The 18,694-nt window shown below is 40.4% G+C and overlaps 1 protein-coding gene across 1 annotated transcript in view; it reads right to left on the bottom strand.

The window, feature by feature from the left end:
* The window catches only part of cps1 (carbamoyl-phosphate synthase 1, mitochondrial), an 89,379-nt gene that overhangs the window by 43,089 nt on the left and 27,596 nt on the right, over positions 1 to 18,694 (bottom strand). Inside the window, exons 22-27 of the mRNA XM_036577631.1 lie at positions 15,628 to 15,769; positions 13,802 to 13,867; positions 13,095 to 13,158; positions 12,273 to 12,454; positions 7,807 to 8,001; positions 4,059 to 4,126 (exon numbers count right to left, since the gene is read on the bottom strand). Of these exons, the coding sequence (XP_036433524.1) occupies positions 4,059 to 4,126; positions 7,807 to 8,001; positions 12,273 to 12,454; positions 13,095 to 13,158; positions 13,802 to 13,867; positions 15,628 to 15,769 (717 nt within the window). The remainder of the gene's footprint in view (positions 1 to 4,058; positions 4,127 to 7,806; positions 8,002 to 12,272; positions 12,455 to 13,094; positions 13,159 to 13,801; positions 13,868 to 15,627; positions 15,770 to 18,694) is intronic.

Genomic DNA, 18,694 nt, shown 5'->3' with positions numbered 1-18,694 from the left:
CGAGCCTGACAGGTTCAGTGTCAGTGCTGTAGTCCCTTTGTGCCACAGCCTGAGGCGCAGCTAGAGCATTATGGGTAACGGTTGTGTGGTGTTATTGCAGTGACGGGGCCTCAGAGACCCCAGTGTGGCCGCGGTGTCCCCAGACCTCCAAACAAACCACTGCTAAAAGCACGGGTCTCGACAGAGCGGTTCAGCTGAAGCATGGTGCAAAAAGCACCTAGCAACAAGAAATACAAAATAATGTTTGACACCCTGGTGTTAAAAGGTACACCGTGCACAGTTTTCCGCGGAAACTTCACAAATTTTCAGGAAACTGAATCATGCCTTTACAAGTGCGGGAAGCTATTTCTGTCATCCTTCAAAGTACTTTCAGTTTCAGTGCTGTGATAAACCATGAGGTCAGTCATGCAATTTATAGACATATGCCTGGAATTTTGTTTGTCTATCGTGATAGGGACATCAGAACCAACAGAATCCTCCACTGGCTGGTTATCTCAGGTACCTGCTGTAGGCAATAGCAGAGCCAGAAGCACAAGCAGAACAATTCAGTGTGAGCTGGCCTGGCAAATGTCAGTGCCCAATAGAAAGACTCATTGTGCTTCAAAACACCACTGAAATGTGAGGTGGTCACTGTCTATTATTATTACTAGTGTAATAAGGTAATTATTCAAGTCTGTGGCACTGCCCATCAAAAGTCTGGACACTGGTCTTCTGTGCTTTTAAAATTTGGTAAGAAACAGTTCCTAGTCAGTAGTGCTGGATCATCTGAATCATCACGATGATCTTACTGTAACTTCTATTTAGCAAATCTATACCTGAACATTAGATTGCATCTTGTACATTTCTATCCATATCGTGTATAATGTGGAATACATACAAACATACACAGACACACACACAGACACACACACACACACAGACACACACACCCCAACAGAAATGGCCGAGAATGACTTGTAAAGATGTCTGGCTCCATTGACTTATATTAAAAGTAAAGTATGAGAGATACAAGGTTTTGTTCCATCAACACACACACACACATACATACATATATACATACATTATATATATATATATATATATATATATATATATATATATATATATATATATATATTATATATATATATATATATATATATATGTTGATGGAACAAAAAACATACTTTACTTTTAATATAAGTCAATGGAGCCAGACATCTTTACAAGTCATTCTCGGCCATTTCTGTTGGTCCATTCATCATGAAATTTAGATATAATGTAAAGGACAACAGGCATTTTTAAATAATGTCAAAAACTGAAAAACTGTAAAATTGGAGATATGAGGTTTTGTTCCGACAGCAGCAATATATATTTTCTATCCCCTTTGTACCCTGCATCTCATTTATTACAAATTACTTATATGGGAAAGTGTACAACCGTTCATATCATAGCTTTTATTTCATAACCTATATTACTATACAAAACTGCACACTGGAATGGTGCAGTACTGGTGTATATTCATGTGTATATTGTGTATGTGTGTATATATTTAGACTCTATTGTGTGTATATATACACATTACAAGTGGGCTATGCACCTAATATTTTCACTCACCTTCACACCTGTGTAAATGTGACAAATGTGATTTGATTAACATAAATAGCAATGTGCTAATCTTTTGGGTATTCAGCTTCAACTAGAGACGGCACAAAACCGCTTTTTCTTTTCCAGTACCAACACTTTTGTACATTGTGGTACAGGATTGGATCACATTCATGCTTTTTTTCCCCTCAAACCAGATCCAGCATTTTTGCTGATATCAGCCCAATACAATACCCATCGATACCAAAATGCCATCTCTAGTTTTATCAGTGTCTTCTTTAGTATGATAAGCAGGTTCTGCCTTTTCTTTTCCAAACTATCGTTAAAAGCACATATTGGATGTGTCTCAGAGGATGCACTTAAGGTAGATTGCATTTCTCAGCCGTTATGTCATGGAAGGTTGTCTCATTCTCTAGGATTCTTCAAGTGTGGCTGAGAAATGCACCGTTCATTTCTGAGAATTTGAAAGGATCCAGCTGGTCTGTCCTTCACGATTCTCAGTCACCCACAATCCATCACACGCAGCACAAAAACATCTAAAAAATTTGTGTTGAGATGCTGCATTATGAATCATAACGAAATTTAAACGTAGTACTTTAAAAGTAAGTTTTAAATGCATTGCACTGCTTGTGTCAGTACGCTGTGATGTGTCAGCACAGTCTACTAAGACCACCTCAATTGTGAGTGACCAAGCACTCAGGAGGAGCTTAAAGATACCAGCATTTTCAGACAGAACGCTTTCTCCTACCATTGCTGCAGGCTTTTTCTTTAAGACATGGCTACTGAAACATTTTACTGAAGGGCAGCATTCGTAAGGGTACCCAAGACCTATATGAGCCTTTTATGCTAACTGACATAAACCTACAACCCCAATTCCAAAATAGATCTCCAATGAGATTTGCAAATCATTGCATTCTGTTTTTATTTACATTGATTTATATTTTACACAGTGTCCCAATTTTTTGGGGCTGTATATAAACATTTATAAAGGCTTATTCCAAGAACTTTAGATTGTCATAAAGGCTATGTTTGTCAATTCTGATGCAATTTCACCTCCGGAAGTGCTATAACAACTGTCACTTGTCGGAATAAGCCTTTACAAATGTCTATATAGGTTTACATCAGTTGTCATGAACAGCTCATGTAGGTGTGAAGTGAAACTCGTTTAATCCGAATTTAAAGGTTTTAGTTTTAAACAGCTGAAAGGTTTAAGTGCTCATAAGTGCTGACATCACAACAATGTCATAAAATGTGCTGGGCTTTGGCATCATTCCCCAAGTTCACCCTTAAAAACCTGTGGTTCTTCACGGGTTCTTTAGTAAAGCAAAGTTTATATATAGAAAACCTCAAAGAACCATTTGAACACATGAATTGTTTATTGCATGGCTAACTGGCTCTGTTCTATAATGGAAAACTGATGTCTATGGATGTTTAAAGAACCTTCTGGATCTATATGGCACTAAAAAGGGTTCCATTATTGTTACAAGTCATTACAAACCTTTTCTGGTACTTTATAAAACCCTTTTTTGCTAAGCGTGTAGGGCTTTTCTCAGATTTCTCTTCAGTTTTGCAGTGTAATGTTTTGTTAGCTCTGTATTTAATATGTTAAGCCACTGCAAACTGAAAAAGAAATCATGCTCTTCGATAATTTTTCTGAAAAGCTAGTTGCATCCAGATTATGAAAGGCAGTGCATACTGTTGCTGTGCTTCAGCAAATATGGTCTGCTGTTCTCTAAACACCCCCTGCTGTCCTCAGCGTAATACATGTGAGGTAGTAACCCTCAAATATAGCAGAGAAGTTCACATGACTGCAATTAAACTTCAGTACAAGCACCAACAACACTTAAAACCTCTCTAAACAACCGGATCAAAACGGACAATCACTGTATGGGTGGTATTTAACGCAAAAGAAGGGGCATCCCAGCTGATTAAATTTAATTGCTTTTTATGACTGAACCGTTTACTGAGCGAGTAAGTGAGTAAACGGGCTGAGGCTCCAGCTATCTGTGTTTGTCCTGCTCTCGGGGCCGAGTGGGCTGAAGCGTCCGTTGAGACAGGCCTGATTTTCTCACTAACTGAGCGCCGAAAACAGAAGCCAGTCATCTGATTATGTGTAAATGAGCTCTTCAAGTCCCACCAATCTGAGGCACTGCAAGCTTTGATAAATTAAATCTCACAGAGACATTACCGCACCCTGGAACCAGGACGGCTGCAGAGGAAGCCCCTGCTTTCACCAATCAGCCACATTACAAGCACCTACATTTGTGTCCCTCTCTGCTGACATCAATTTGCATGCTTCATCAGCGCGAGGAAATGTCAAGTCACTCCATAACGAGAAACCTCATGTTGTAGCCTTGGAATGGAAACAGCTTTAACCCATAAAAAACATCAAATCATTTTTACAAGAAGACAAAAACATTAACTTAAAATCCCATTATGAGTGACTATTACTGTGGCCCTAAGGATGTACTCACCTTAAAACATAGGATGGGCGTAAGAGGCAGGGATAACCCACTTTACTGGCAAATCCAAAAGCGTCTTCCTGAAAAACACACACACAAAGAAATTGGCTATCAAGATGTTCTACACACCATCCAACTGTCTGCGATAGGAAGCAGAAACAGAGAGGATCTAAAACCGTGTCTTCAGACTGCAGCAGGTTTCTCTGAGGATTTTCACTCGGCTCCAGAGACTGAGCAGAAGGCAATTACTGCTGACCAAGTCCACGTCCAGAACTTATAGAACTTTGTGTAGAACTGGCCATATTAGAAAAACTCCCAGACAAAGAGGAAACAGATAAACTGCAGTCAACTCTAACAACTCAAAGGACTTTTTCAGGAATTCAAAAATAAATATAAACAGTCCTATGCAAAGTTTGAACACTGGTAAAATGACAAGTTATGGTGATTTTCGAAGTGAAAATAAGTCAACACATCCTCTACAGGGAACAAACCTAATTATGGCATTTTTCTGCAAATTTTAGTGCACAATTTGTATTTGATGAGTTTAAAATATTGAGAAAATAGAAAATGTGTCAGAACTTTTGCACAAGCCACGTTTTTCCCACCAATGTATAAATTTTTTTCAAAATGTTAAATTGTGAACATACAGAACTAATTAAATGCTAAGTTATCCGCCTGAAGATTTAATTGCCACTTTTTCCCTCAAAGCATTGTGGATGTTAATTTTATTATAATTTCATTCGCACTGTTAGAAAGTTTTCTTTGTCATTTTAGAATTATCTGCAGCTCTGTTCATCCTCGTGGACACTCTATTGTCTAAAATTTCAGTTTTTACAGCTTCCAGCAAAATAGCTGAAACGTATGAAAAGTAGTAGCATCATATTAAATGACTAATAAGAAAGTTATTCATTTTTCAGGAGATATTTCTGAGGAGACTGCATATAAGATCATCCATTTGCATAAAAAGGGAGAAAGTCATAGGAAATACGCAAAAAAACAGGAGTCAAGTTCCAAAAATGATTAAAAAAAGAGAAAACTCCTTCTTCTAACAACCTTCCAAGACCTGATACATCAACAAAACTGCCCCCATCAGATAAACAGCACTTAAAGCTTTCATCTCTGAGAGAGAGGAGAAAATCAAGCTGCTTCAGATCTGAAAACATCCACAGGTGTTTCTGTCCATCCTTCCACTGTGAGAAGACGACTCAGCGCTGTGGGTCTGAAAGGATGTGTAGCTGTTCAAGAAGAACCTCACTAAGAAAAGGAGACGGACACATCAAACAAAGAAGCTGAACAATGGACTGACCACCCCAGAGTCCAGATCTCAACGTCACTGAATGTGTTTGGGATTATTTGGATGGTGGGAAGCAGAAAATGCAAAAAACAACTTCTAAGACTGAACTGTGGAGGTGTGGAAAAACATCCCTGCAGATTTCTGAAACTGAAAGTGAGTCTCCTGAAAACAATGGAAGCTGTAATAAAGGCAAAGAGTGGACACAGTAAATACTGAAAAATTTGCTATCATATTTAGTTGGTGAGGCTTCTGTGTACTTTTCAGTTACATATATGTTTTCTGTTTTTTTTCCTGATGCTAAAAATGACTAAGTCGGCCAGTTTGACTGGAAATTTTATAAATACCGGGTGGTCTCTGACTAACAAATTAGTTTGAACAGTGATTCCACTCCACATGGCGTGTATTGAACTGCACTGCCGGTAGTTCATTTTGTTATTCTTCTGCATAACAAATGTGTTTGATATAATGACATGGATCATTTCACCCCAGTGCAGATTAAGCTAATCAGCAACAGGCTGCATTATAAATGATGAAGCAGATTCTTCTAGAAAACAAATCTGAAGTCAAAGAGGTGCCGCCTGTTACGAGGAGAAAGTGACCTTGTCTCCTCTCTTCCCTGGCTCCTCCTGCTGGCACTCATTCGACCACAAGTGGCAAAGTGAGTGAACGAGTCTCCCCAAGTGTTGAGTTTCAGCCCCACGGCTCACGCAGCCTGTTTCAGTAACCGGAAGTCTATTAAAATGCAGGTGATGCTGTCAGTGAAGGAATAGTAGCTGTCGTCCAGGGGAACACTGCCCTCTCAGTGGCCCTCACAGTCTTCAGCTTCTCGGCCCATGGCAAAAGAGCCGGGGCAGCTAATGGACGTGGCATCCTGCTTCCAACCACAACACGTTTCAGCACTTCTAACATCTGCAGGTCAAAAGCACTCAACACACCTCAGGAGGCTTAGGTGGTGAAAGTTGCATTTCAGAGGCACAAAATGCCACGATTGTTAAAAGGCGACCGGCTCGTGTAGGAAAACTGTTCACATGTATCTTTGAAATTGCCCCTTTCTTGGAAACCTGACGTAAATGGAGGGTAGTAACGAAGATTTTAAAATATAAAGATTAAAATGAAACTAAAAGAATTACATATCACTGTCGTGAGGAAACACTTCTGCAAAACAGTAATTTATTAAAAAAGGAAAAACACTTCGCTGAATGGTTTGGCAAAAGATTACACTATTTTCCATTTACCCCAGACATGGTTGATCGACCGACACATATTTGACGTCCAAATGTCTTTAGTTTAGCTACAAGGCTATCGTAGTTAACCAACACTAGAAGTGAAAAGTGTGTTTCAATGTGGTTTAGGGCACGATATGACTTACTGTCAACTATAAAAAAGGACAAAACTTCATTGTGCAGCTGAACTGTAGAAGTTAGAAGGGGAAGAATCTTTTGCTTGCGCACATGCAGGCAAAGACATCACATTCACGATTTCTGTTGTTTCTCTTTTTAAAAATATGTTAGAAAATTCAAGATTAACAGTTATTTATAAAAAGAAACAACAATCGCCAGAAACAAGAAACAAAACAAAACAAAAAAAAAACAAACATAATCTGTAGCATCCATATGCTTGCGTGACATGCCTGCACGAGAAGGGGAGCCGGATTCCGGCACAATTCCTGTTGTCTATAATAGCTGTCGGCAGCGTTCAGCTACATAAAGTAGGTTTGTTCATTTTTATATCTCACTGCTCACATACTATGTCTTAATCCGCGTCCACAAGTCTGTGCAACTTTAATGAAGACCTGGACGCAGTTTGAGTGGGTTGAAAGAAGTTTTGGGGATTTATTACTGAAAATTATTCGGGGGCCTTTTGACTTCTAGTGTTTGCAACGTTAGCCTTGTAACTCCAGTGATAAAATAAAGTGGCAAAATTTGGACATCAACCATATCTTGGCTGATTGACGACATCTAGGATAAGTGGAAAACTGTGTAAACTGTGTAAATTAGATTTTTCACTAACCAGCCATTTAGTTTAATATCTGTTAATGTAACAATTTTGAAAGGTTTGTTTTCTGGAAATGTCTTTTAGTCGATTCATCATAAATGGCCAAAATATAAACCTCAGCTGACATTTTCAAACAGCCTAAAAAACAGAGAAAAACTGAGTTGAGGTCTTCTTATAACAGCAACACTATCCTGAACAACAAAAAACATCAATAACTTTATTTTTTAAGCTGGTGTCCTGTTGTTTCCTGCCAAACTCAGACACTTTGATTAAGCCTAGAGTCACCTGAGGTAACCTGGACCACAGTCAATTTTTTTTTTTAAATTCAGCAACAAACGCTTCGGAGATGTTGTTTTCTGTGCACCACTGAGATGGCACCAAAAGTGTGGCTGAATAAACAAGAAGCGAAGCATAAATAAAAGACACAGAGTTTATTGTGGTGCGGTGCAAGACGGTACAGATGGGGCTCACCAGGGAGTTGAGGGCTCTCCACGGAGCCTGAGCGATGCCCAGCTCATCCAAGATAGTGGAGAAGACGGAGCGCTCCTCTGCCCGGTCGATCTGCAGTGGGCTCGTGCCCAGAATCTTCACGCCGTTTAGGTGCAGAGGCACGGCCAAGTTATTGGGGATCTGCCCTCCGACAGAGACTATGCAACCTGTGCAGCCCTTGAGAGAAGATAACGTGTTAGATTTCTCACAGTAATCAAGATCAGAGGCGATTCATCACAGTTTAAGCAGAGCTGTAGCAACACATTGATATGAATCTACATACTGTGCACTGAGGGTTATGGAGTAAAAATGAAAAAGCACATCATGATACACTGACTTGGAAAAACTGAAGAGCTGATGATCAATTCTGGAATGTAAAAATGAGCGAGAAGGGAAATGTTCGTGAACAAAGGCAGATAACAGTGTTTGAAAGGTTAAAGCAGTCGTAAACAGCTGTTGACCGCTGTTGATAACTTAACTGGGTTGATATTGTAATGACTGGTTAACAGTAGTGGGTTGTTTATGTTCTGAGAAGACTGTTTAAAGTTTGTGTCATTTAAATTTAAAAGGGTTGTTTTTGTTGATTGGATTTAAATATTGAATACTTGGAGCTTAATGGATACTATGTTATCTCAGTTGCTAGTGTGTTGATAGGTGGTTGCTATGGTATCCCAGGTGGTTGCTAAGGTGTTGCTAGGCCATTGCTATAGAATCCCAAGTGTTGCTAGGCCATTGCTGTAGAATCCCAGCTGGTCACTACGGTGTTGCTAAACCATCACTATGGAATCCCAGGTGTTTTCTAAGGTGTTGCTAGGCCAATGCTATGTTATCCCAGGTAGTTGCTAAGGTGTTGCTAGGACATTGCTATAGAATCACAGGTGTTTACTAAGGTGTTGCTAAGCCGTTGCCATGTTATCCCAGGTGGTTACTAAGGCGTTGCTAGGCCATTGCTGTGGAATCCCAGATGTTTACTAAGGTGTTGCAAGAAGTTGCAAGAATCAAAAATATCCAATAAAATTAACACTCATGTTTGGACCAAAATATATTTTCATGTTCTATCATGTATGTTCCATTACTGTGTGAACAGTTTCTCTAGTCATATTTGTGTATTATCTTTATTTTTTAAAAACAGCCCTGAATCACTTCAAAATATTCAATTCCAAGGTGAAATGTGGGGTTAAAATGCACTGAATAAATAGACTTCAACTGAACCAAATCATTATTTCTTCTGTAAGGACAAAATGTGCAATGAACTCCACTTAGAGGTGTCAAATAAAAGTCAGAAGAGCAACATGCAGATCTGGTCTGCAATTTTTTTTCAAAGCAACACAAGACATGGCCTGTGTTCTGTTTTCTTTACGTTAGTAGACCTTGCAAACAGCGCGTAATGCAGATTGAAGTGAACTGTTCACCGTATCCAAACACGGCTCCTCTGACACTTCTGACAGATGCAATTGTTGCCCCATTGCGCATTTTTATTTATTTATTTATTTTTTCCCCAAATGCTGGTCTTGATATGCTTAATACACCTTTTCATCCGTCCTTTATCCTTCCAAGAATGATGGAGGCAGGTGAGGAGGTTTGGTGCGTGACCCTGAACACTTTCCCTGCACACTCACTCTCTATATCTCTGATCCACTGTGTTGCATTCCCATGGCAACCACATGTATGACCTCTTCATTATTCATGCCCAGGTTTTGCCAGCCCCTCCAGGTTTATATGCTCCCCCAAATACAATGTTAATTACCAGAACACAGCATCTGGGAATTTCCACGCAAGAACCATTTCGTATTGGAATCCTGCTTTTCCTTCCTCCTCCCCCGCCCACCAAACTAAAACGTAAACAAATACTTCATCATCCCATGATCCGTTCGCCACTTAAACCGGCTTATAATGAATCGGAAAAGGAAAAGTCAAGGGGTATTATCAGCCCAGAGGAGACAGAGCTCAGCTGGTGGGGCCTGGGCTCGAACGTGATCAGGTTTTTGTGGTCTCTATGGAGATGGAGCCAGCAGCATCGAGATAATGCCAGTTCGCCTTATGTCCTGAAACGATCCCAGGCAAGTTAATTGCTCATAGGACAAGAGCATTAGGTTATTAGAGCCATGTTCTAATGGCATACCCACACAGACATTAATCAGAGTTCATTTCTGTGAGAGGCTAATTGCTTTTATTTTGAGCACACTTCAGTATAATGGGATTTTATTGGTGGGCTGATGAAAATCTGACTCTGTTGAGTTTTAAAAGGTCAAAGCAAACCGCCAACACAGGCTTATAAACTGTGCAACAGGAGCTGCGGGCCCAGAGGACCCCACTGACAACAGCGTTCAGAGCTGAATAAATATAAAAAAGCAAACACAGTAACATCAGTTACATGTACTGCACTTTATCTTTCTGTGTACTGTACATGTAGACCTATACAGCACTGTGCTAACTACTGAAAACCATTTATACTGGCATTAAGTGCAATTTTACTTGTAAAAACAACACACATCATTAGAATAAACGCAAACAAACATTAAAGAACACCATGTATGATTGGGGGGATTTGGAGATCTCTCTGGTGGACATATGCAATTGCACACAACATGCAGAACATTTTGTAACGTGGGTTGTGCTTCGGACCCCCACGAGCAGAAGAATCTGTATTTTGTGAGTGAGTTGAAAGACAATTCAAAGAGAACTCAGTCAAAACTTGGTGAAAGACGTGTCCTCTGAGACTGTAAGTAAATTATCTACTACTGTCATCATATCTTCATCAGTATAATGTTGCTTTTGCATTTGAGACCCTTCTTTTTTTGAGTCTGTGTGTGTGTCATTAAAATGTAAAGACATATGACATGGTCAGAAACCCCCCCGCCAAATCCGTCCCGGTACCTCTTGACTTTTAAACAATTACTTCAGGCTTTACAGGGCGACTCGCAGCAGCACACGCACACTATATTTTAGTGTTTTCTTTCCTCCTGACTCAGTTATGCTACTTATTTCAGTTTTAATAAAAATAGCACATAGTGCTGATTTAGTGCAGTAAAAAGAAAGTGAAAAAAAAAGTTCATCTTTTGAGCTTGTTAAGCCGCTGTTCCACTGATGGTACCTGCTCGACTCGACTTGGCTCGACCTGCGTTCGGTACCAGCTTTCCACTGCAGATATAGGGTCCCCTCACTGTAGCTGGTTGTCCTAGCGACGCCACATGAAACTGTCGTGACGTGAAGGTGACAAAAGACCAGGAGAGTTTGGGAAATACCAGAGTTTAGTCGACGAGACGATTCAGGTTGCTCAAAAAAGGCCACGCAAAAGGGTACGCTAACCTGGTACATATGTGTTTGGCTATTGGCTCCAACCAATCAGTAGTCTGTAGCTTTTTTTGGTATCGGCTCAGCTCGCTTGGAACCTTGTTGGAGGTAGTACCAAAAACAGTAACTGGTACCAGGTACCAGGTTTGCCTAGTGTAAAACCAAAAAACGTGAGCAGAGTCGAGTTAAGTCAAGCCGGTACCATGCAGTGGAAAAGCGGCTTTAGAAGAATAAAGGTTTGGCTCCTGACCTCTCCCAGATCATAGCATTCACACTGAAAAAAGCAACCAATTAAAAGTCCTTAAGGACAACAGACAAATGCTAAGTGTCTGTTTTCACCTCAGCTAACTTTACAAGCTGTAACGTAAGATGCAGACTCTTCACTGCCCTCTGGTGGAGTTTAGAGTTCAGACATCTTATGGTTCTTAAATATCAAAATGTATAACTATAGAGAGAAGCTAATTTGCTTATCAAAAGTTCTAATTTATCATTTATTTTTTTACTTTTATGACTATTTGAAAGTTTCAAAATTCCAACTCATTTTTAAGACGATCCTTTTTCACGTCTTTATCATTTTATATGTCTTGTTTTTTAGAGCAAAAAGTATCACGGCTGTATTTCCAATATTTTCCTTTTTTTCTGCAAAACCTACAAAACACAGACACATGCATGTCACGTTTTGGCTCAGAGTTTTGGAAATGCACAACAAGAGGGAGGGAGCTGAGCTGTGTATTAAGAAGGGCGTTTCATCTGCACCAGAGAGCAGAAAGGCAGAAAATCTATTTCCTTGGAGTTTGCAGAAACGGAAGTCTAAGTATAGGTGTGTGAAACTCAGTAACAAGCTGCATAACTTCTACTTTTCCTTCTGTCCCTTCTCAGTTTCAGCCTGCTCTTACTTTTAGGATCTGAGACAAATTGAAAGCATTGACTGAACTAAAACTAAAGGCATCTTATCTGATGAATGCTTTGCCATCTCAGTTGTGTTGTAAACTGTATCCTTGTACAATAATGTCTTAAAAGTATTTTATGTCTTCTAAAAATATTTAATTTTTTGTCATATCCAGACATCCTTGACAAAAGAGAACAACGTAAAAGGGAGCACTATTCAAGTTACCCAAAGGGAACAGATGCAAGAGTGACCTTTGGCCTCTCACCTCCTGCTGGGTGATGTCCAGAATGCGCTCTAGGGTTAGCTCCTCGAAGTAGAGCCGGTCGCACTCGTCAAAGTCGGTGCTGACCGTCTCTGGGTTATGGTTCACCACCACGGTACGCTTCCCCATCTGTCTGAGGGCGCGGATGCTCGACACTGCGCACCAGTCGAATTCCACACTGCTGCCTAGAAACATCAACCACCATTCATTCACATTCACCATTCATTCACATTCACCATTCATTCACATTCACCATTCATTCACAACTTGAGATCACTTATGGCAAATCGTTGGGCCCATAAATAGTGTCCATCAGGTTTAATATGTGACTGAAAATCTGACACAAGATAAACTTTTTCAAGGATGTCTGTTCAGTTTCAGCTTTAATGGATTTAGCATGGATTGAACAATAATCCATGCTAAATAATAAATGGCTATATACATAAGTAAGTATATATATTGCGCTGCATGTCCAACAAACTATTAATATTGTCTAAAAACATCTCCATACATTTACCTTCATAAAGATCAATGAATCTGTATGATTATGTAATTTGGCCCCCACATCTATAAACATGACACCAAATGAAACCTTACACAGTACTGTAAATGCTAACCAGGCAGAAACCAGATTCTGTGACAGTTACTTTTTATTTCTTTTTTTAAACTGTCTTTCAAAATAGTCTGAATCACACAGGAAACGCAACTAACTGCAATCTAAGCAATAAAAGTTCTAAAAAGTACCAAAAAAGTGTCTATGAATTGTAACAACAGCGGATGCTTTTTGTAACAAGTGTTCAATCATAGAGAAGAACAGATACTCACCGATGTGATAAGGACCACAGCCCAACACCATCACACCCTGGTCTCTGAAGTCCAAGTCATGCTCCTGTTGGAATGAGGGAAACAACACAATGAAGGGGAACTCCACTGATATTTCAAAAACTCAGCATAAACAAATCATTGAGATGTAAACAAAGTCATTCAGAGTGGTTTGATGTGAAATGGTTCACTGTAAAGAAACTTACTGACTCAGATTTCTTTATAGTGGTAGTGATAGAATTAGAACAGTGGTACCGAATACACTGTATGCATGGCTGTGTTCACATTATACACACCACAACCCTGATTCCGAAGTACAATTCTGACTAAGTTCCTCTAGAACCGAGCCTCAGAACATCAAACCTCTCTGAATGACCGTTTACATCTTAATGATTTCATTATGCAGAAATACTGATGGAACTGCCCTTTCCATTAGAATTCCTAGGCCCCTTTCATGCCTAGAAATGTCATGAAGCAGTTATATAATATACAAGAAAGGCCCTAACAATCTCCATGGTGTATTAAATTTAAATGTTGACTCTGTTGTCCATCTCTGCTTTTTCTATCTCTGAGCCACACTGTGGAGAATTCATTAGGGGTTTCTTTCAAAATATAATGTAATTACTGCTAATATTGTCTTACTAACCATGTTCGTAGTACCAGATATCACTTAATTGTCTGGCCATTTAGGTGAGGAAACCTTTGCTTACCTGGCCGTGGTAGGTACAGTAGAGATAGTTGGTGACGGCAGGATACTCTGCAGCAAGCGTGTCGATCTGAAAGAGAGCAACAGAGAGAGAAGGAAAGAGAGATAGGAGAGGTAGAGAGAGGAAAGCACAGAGAGATCAAAATCAATCTTTTTACTCGCAAATACGCATCATGTACAAGAGGATGTTTTGGCATATTATAAACTGCTTAATAGAGAACCACACTGACCGGAGCATAAAGGGCACTGACATTTCTCAGAGTTACACTGAATAAATATAGGCACAGCTGGAGAACACAAATCACAGTTAGGGCTGCACTACGTGGACAATATACTAGTATTGCAGTTATACTGCAAAACGCCTTACACTATATTAAAACACACTGGTAAACATAAGATTGACCAAAATAATCTACTTCTGCTGGGTTACATGAATACTTTGATTCTTCCAAACACCCACAAAAACTCATTTTGAAACTAGGGCTGCACAATATGGATATAAAACGCGATCTTCATTAAAGTCGTTGGGTGTCACAACGACGATATGAGAAACAATACATTATATAAAAACAGTGTTCCTCTGACTAGATGTAAGGAACTGAAGTCTAAAACATTTCTTTAAGCAAACAGGAAAAAAAATACAACTGACTTTTGCACTAAAAAAATATGATATATAAATAGCTACTTACATCACAAATGCAAGCACATTTTTGTGCACTATAACACTGAAAAGGACACACAGTGTCACTGACGCTGTTATGAGGCATCAAAAGCTATATGACTGCTAAAGGCGCCCCCTTATGGAGAACCTGTAGCCTGCAAAACGTGAGTGAGTTCCAATGATGTGATGTTCAGGATTACCTTTAACTTTTTCTATGCGTGTTAGTCGTGAGGAACAGAATTAAATGTGTATATTTTTATATTCAGTTTACTAAATTCAATATATTCAATATATTGAATATATTGCTGCTGTCGGAACAAAACCTTGTATCTTCATTTTTGTAGTTTTTTCAGTTTTTGACATAATTTGAAGTACCTGTTAAATTTCTTTAAATTGTGTGTAAATTTCGTGAAGAATGGACCAAAAGAAATGACCCAAAAGGACTTGGAAAAAATCTGGTTCCGCTGACTTACATTAAAAGTAAAGTAAAACACACACACACACACACACACACACACACACACACACGTATATACATGTATGTATATATAAGTAAACTCCTTAAAAAGCTCCATATAATGATGCACACAGTCTATGCATTTTACACACAACACAGACAATGAGAATAATCATCAAGTTTGAAGCCGTTTTACTGGCTAGTAATTCAGGAAAGACTACTTTTTAAGCTGTTTGCATTTTGTATTGTGTTGTTTAGCTGAATGGTTAAGTTACTTGTTCTACACAAGAGCAGAGTTCAAGCCCAGCACATGGAAGCAGTTCCACAAAGTTAATTCCATCACTTTGGCACTGCTTGTGTGAAGTAACTCTGATCTGTTCTGCAGCTGTTAACAATGTGTTTATGAGGAAGCTCATTTATCGCGCAGCCCCATTTGTAACTCTGCCAGTTTAGGGACAAACATAAGACATATTTCAGATTATATACTTTTATATATAGACTATATATTTGTTGGTGGAGAATTGTGTAAATTGTTTGAGATACAAATTGCAGCTGTGTAAACATGTATAGTAAGACTGCTCAATTAATTACCGCAAAGAAAGAGAGGAACGAGAAAAGAAAGAGACAGAGAAAAAGAGCTCATTAGCAGAGCTGCGCCTCTTGCATAAAGAGAGGACTAATAGCCGCGATCCTTTGGGCAGTAGGTCCTGACCTGTTTGACCCATGGTCGGATGTTGTGGCTCAGCCTCAGGGTGCGGACTTCTCCCTCAGAGCTGCTCAGGGCCTGGCCTACCTGCCGGTCCGAAAAGCCCTCCTGCTTGGCCTTCAGGAGCACATCACCTGGAACTGTGGAGCTGAGAGCCAGCAGAGAATCACCTCATTATCATGGAACTTAATTACATGCATTCTGAAGAGTTACACAGTTTTTACTAAACAGAAACAAAGATGATTTTACCTCTTCAGTAAGTAAATTCAGCAAGTAACGTTCAACGTTATTGTAAATAATAGCAAGGAATAGTGTATGTTTTTATTAGACGTGACAGAACAAATCAGCCGTGGATGTAACTCTGCTGAGCTGCAACACTCACATACAAACTCTTCGTCAGCAAGACGAGAAAACAAAATATTGCCTAATTCTAACTAACAGTCACTACAGCTCGCATGTAACGCTAAGGCTAGCTAGCTAGCAAAACTCCAATGAACTACTTTGCAAAAATCTAACTAAATATTTTTGGGGCAATATGCTAAATGGACCTTTTGCCTTAACCCGAAATGTAACTTTACATTTTAATTTCAAAAGAAAAAAAAACTAAATCCTCTCAAAACCGACAACCCTTTCACAACCCTACCTTAATCATATATAAATATATTTAACTAATTTTCTTGTAAAACTTAATATAAACGCATACACTGCTATGCAATGACAAAAATATATATCTATATATACACTGACTGAACCCAAAAGGTTTCTGGGTCAATAAATCCAAAGAATGTGGGACTGGATTCATTAAAACTTGCGAAGGTTCTTAAGAAAAACAATAAGAAGTTCATAAGAATGATTTAAATTCAATTCTTGAAGAAAAAAAAAACTTAAGAAGTTCTAAAATATTCTCTTAAGATAATCTTAATTATTTTCTTGTGATTTTCTTAAGAAAATCTTCATTGATTTCTTATGTGGGTTGCGTTGCATTTTACCTCATACCATAAATAAGGCAGGACATATTTTGAATTTGTATTAATTGTTACTTACGTTATTTAGTTTAATCCACTCAGAGAAGCAAATTGGGGAGAAAACATCAAACCAAGAGTTTAAAAAAAAAATTTGAAAACAGGAACTACAGGTGATGGTGGAAGAAAGAGTCAACAGGAAAAAAATCCTCCTTGGAAAATACAATAATTGTGGGGTGATGGCGGAAAGCAAGAGATGAAGATGGGCAGGCGATCGCTCCCCTTGCCCACTTTCGCTGCTGCCCCCTTGTCCACCTCTTACCGCCACCGCCCCGGGTGCCGTTCTCGTCCGGTTCGCCCCCCTATTCCTCGCCATGTTTTCCCCGCCTCCCCCTTGTTCTTTTTCCGCAATTCCTTTTTCCGGCCCCAACCCCCACCCCCTTTCGCGACTCCTTTTCTTTTTTTTCCCCCGGCCCCCTTACCGCCGCCCCTCCTGTGCCTTCTGGCCCTGTGTCCTCCAGCCTCTTCCCTTGCTTGGCCCCTAGGTTCCCCTGACGACACCCATCCACCCGGGCCCTCTTCCACGGGGTGGTGCGCTTCTTATCCCCCAGTTCCCTTCTCTCTCTTCCTCTGGGTGCCCTCTGTTTCTCTCCCTCTCGCCCTCCCATCCCTCTCTCTCACTCTCTCTCTATCTCTCCTCCTCTTCTCTATTCTATTCTCTCTCTTGATCCTCTCTCTCTCTATCCCCCCCCCCCCCCCCCCTCTCGTGGCGGGTAGGTGCTCTCTCTATCTCTCTCTATCTCTCTCTCTCTCTCTGCCCACGCCTGCCCCCCATCCCTTCCTGGTGCCCCCCCGCGTTTCGAAGCTGTGCCGTCTCCCGTTTTGCACCTGCTCTCCTTCATCTTTATCCCTTTTCTCTTTTTCTTCCCCGCCTTTTATCCCCTCTCCCGTCCCCCCCTTCATCTTTGGCCTGCCCTGTTTACTTTTTTCTCCCATCTGTTGCCGCGGCTGTTTTTACCTTCTTTTTCCCGATTCCCCACTCCCCCCCCCCCCATCCCCCCCTGCGCTCCCCCAACCCCCCTTTGTTTGGTCCGCGCTCCGTCTTTTGTTTCCCCTGTCCACGTTTTACGGGTCTTGAACCTTCCTTGCCATTCCCGTGTGCTGGTTTTTTTTTTTTTTTTCTTCTTTCCTTTTTTACTCGCCCCTGCCCCGTTCCTCCCTTCCCCTCCCCGCCTCCACCCCTGCTGTTCTCCCCGCCTCTCCTGCCCCCGCTTGCACCCCGCCTCCGCCCCCCATCCATCCCCTTCCCGCCTTCCTTCCCGTCCTGCCCCGCCCCTCATTATGTTCCAGTGGGTGGTTTCTTGTAGTGTTGTTTTTGCTGTTTGAATGCCTCTGTTGATGCAACACCACAAACATGGGCTGCCAGTTTCCGTGATTCCTGATTGGTGGTTTAAGACACTAAATTATACAACGAATGCCAAAGCAGCGACACAATACATCAGGTAGCCCTGAATAGACAAAAAGTGCTATGAGCGCAACGGCAGGAATAAATGAAAAGCCTCCAGATTTCGACTCCCCCTCAGCAGCGAGTTAGCCGTGGCAGGCCTGAAGTTGGAAACACACTAGCGTGGGGCAGCAGGTGTGCGAGACGCCATAGTGTCAGTCTCTGTGGACAGACAATTTCAACAGCTATCCCACACACCAACTGTGAGCTTCTACTAGAGATGTACTCAGAGTCAGTCAGTGACCTACACAGCACAATAACACTGCAGTGTTTCATATGGATGGAAGATTTACACCTTTGTTTGTATTCCAGGCATCTTGCGGATTCACATTTGGCTGGACATGTCAATAAACTGTGTTACATAGTGAAAACTGAGACTCATTGTATGTCAAACCACAATTTTGTCAATATAGTGAATACTGGAATTTTATTTTTCATAGTTTAAGATATGATACACCAGCATGGATAGGATACGAAAACAGGACATGAAGTAAAATAGCTACCGGAATCATATGATACAATCTCATTTCCAAAAAAGTTGGGACGGTATGCAGAATGCAATGATGTGCCAATCACTGAAACCCTATATTTAATTGAAAATAGTACA

The sequence above is a fragment of the Colossoma macropomum genome, unplaced genomic scaffold (assembly GCF_904425465.1).
Source record: "Colossoma macropomum unplaced genomic scaffold, Colossoma_macropomum, whole genome shotgun sequence".
NCBI lineage: Eukaryota > Metazoa > Chordata > Actinopteri > Characiformes > Serrasalmidae > Colossoma > Colossoma macropomum.
The sequence above is the reverse complement of the archived record's forward strand: the minus strand, read 5'-3'. Positions and strand labels throughout refer to the sequence as shown.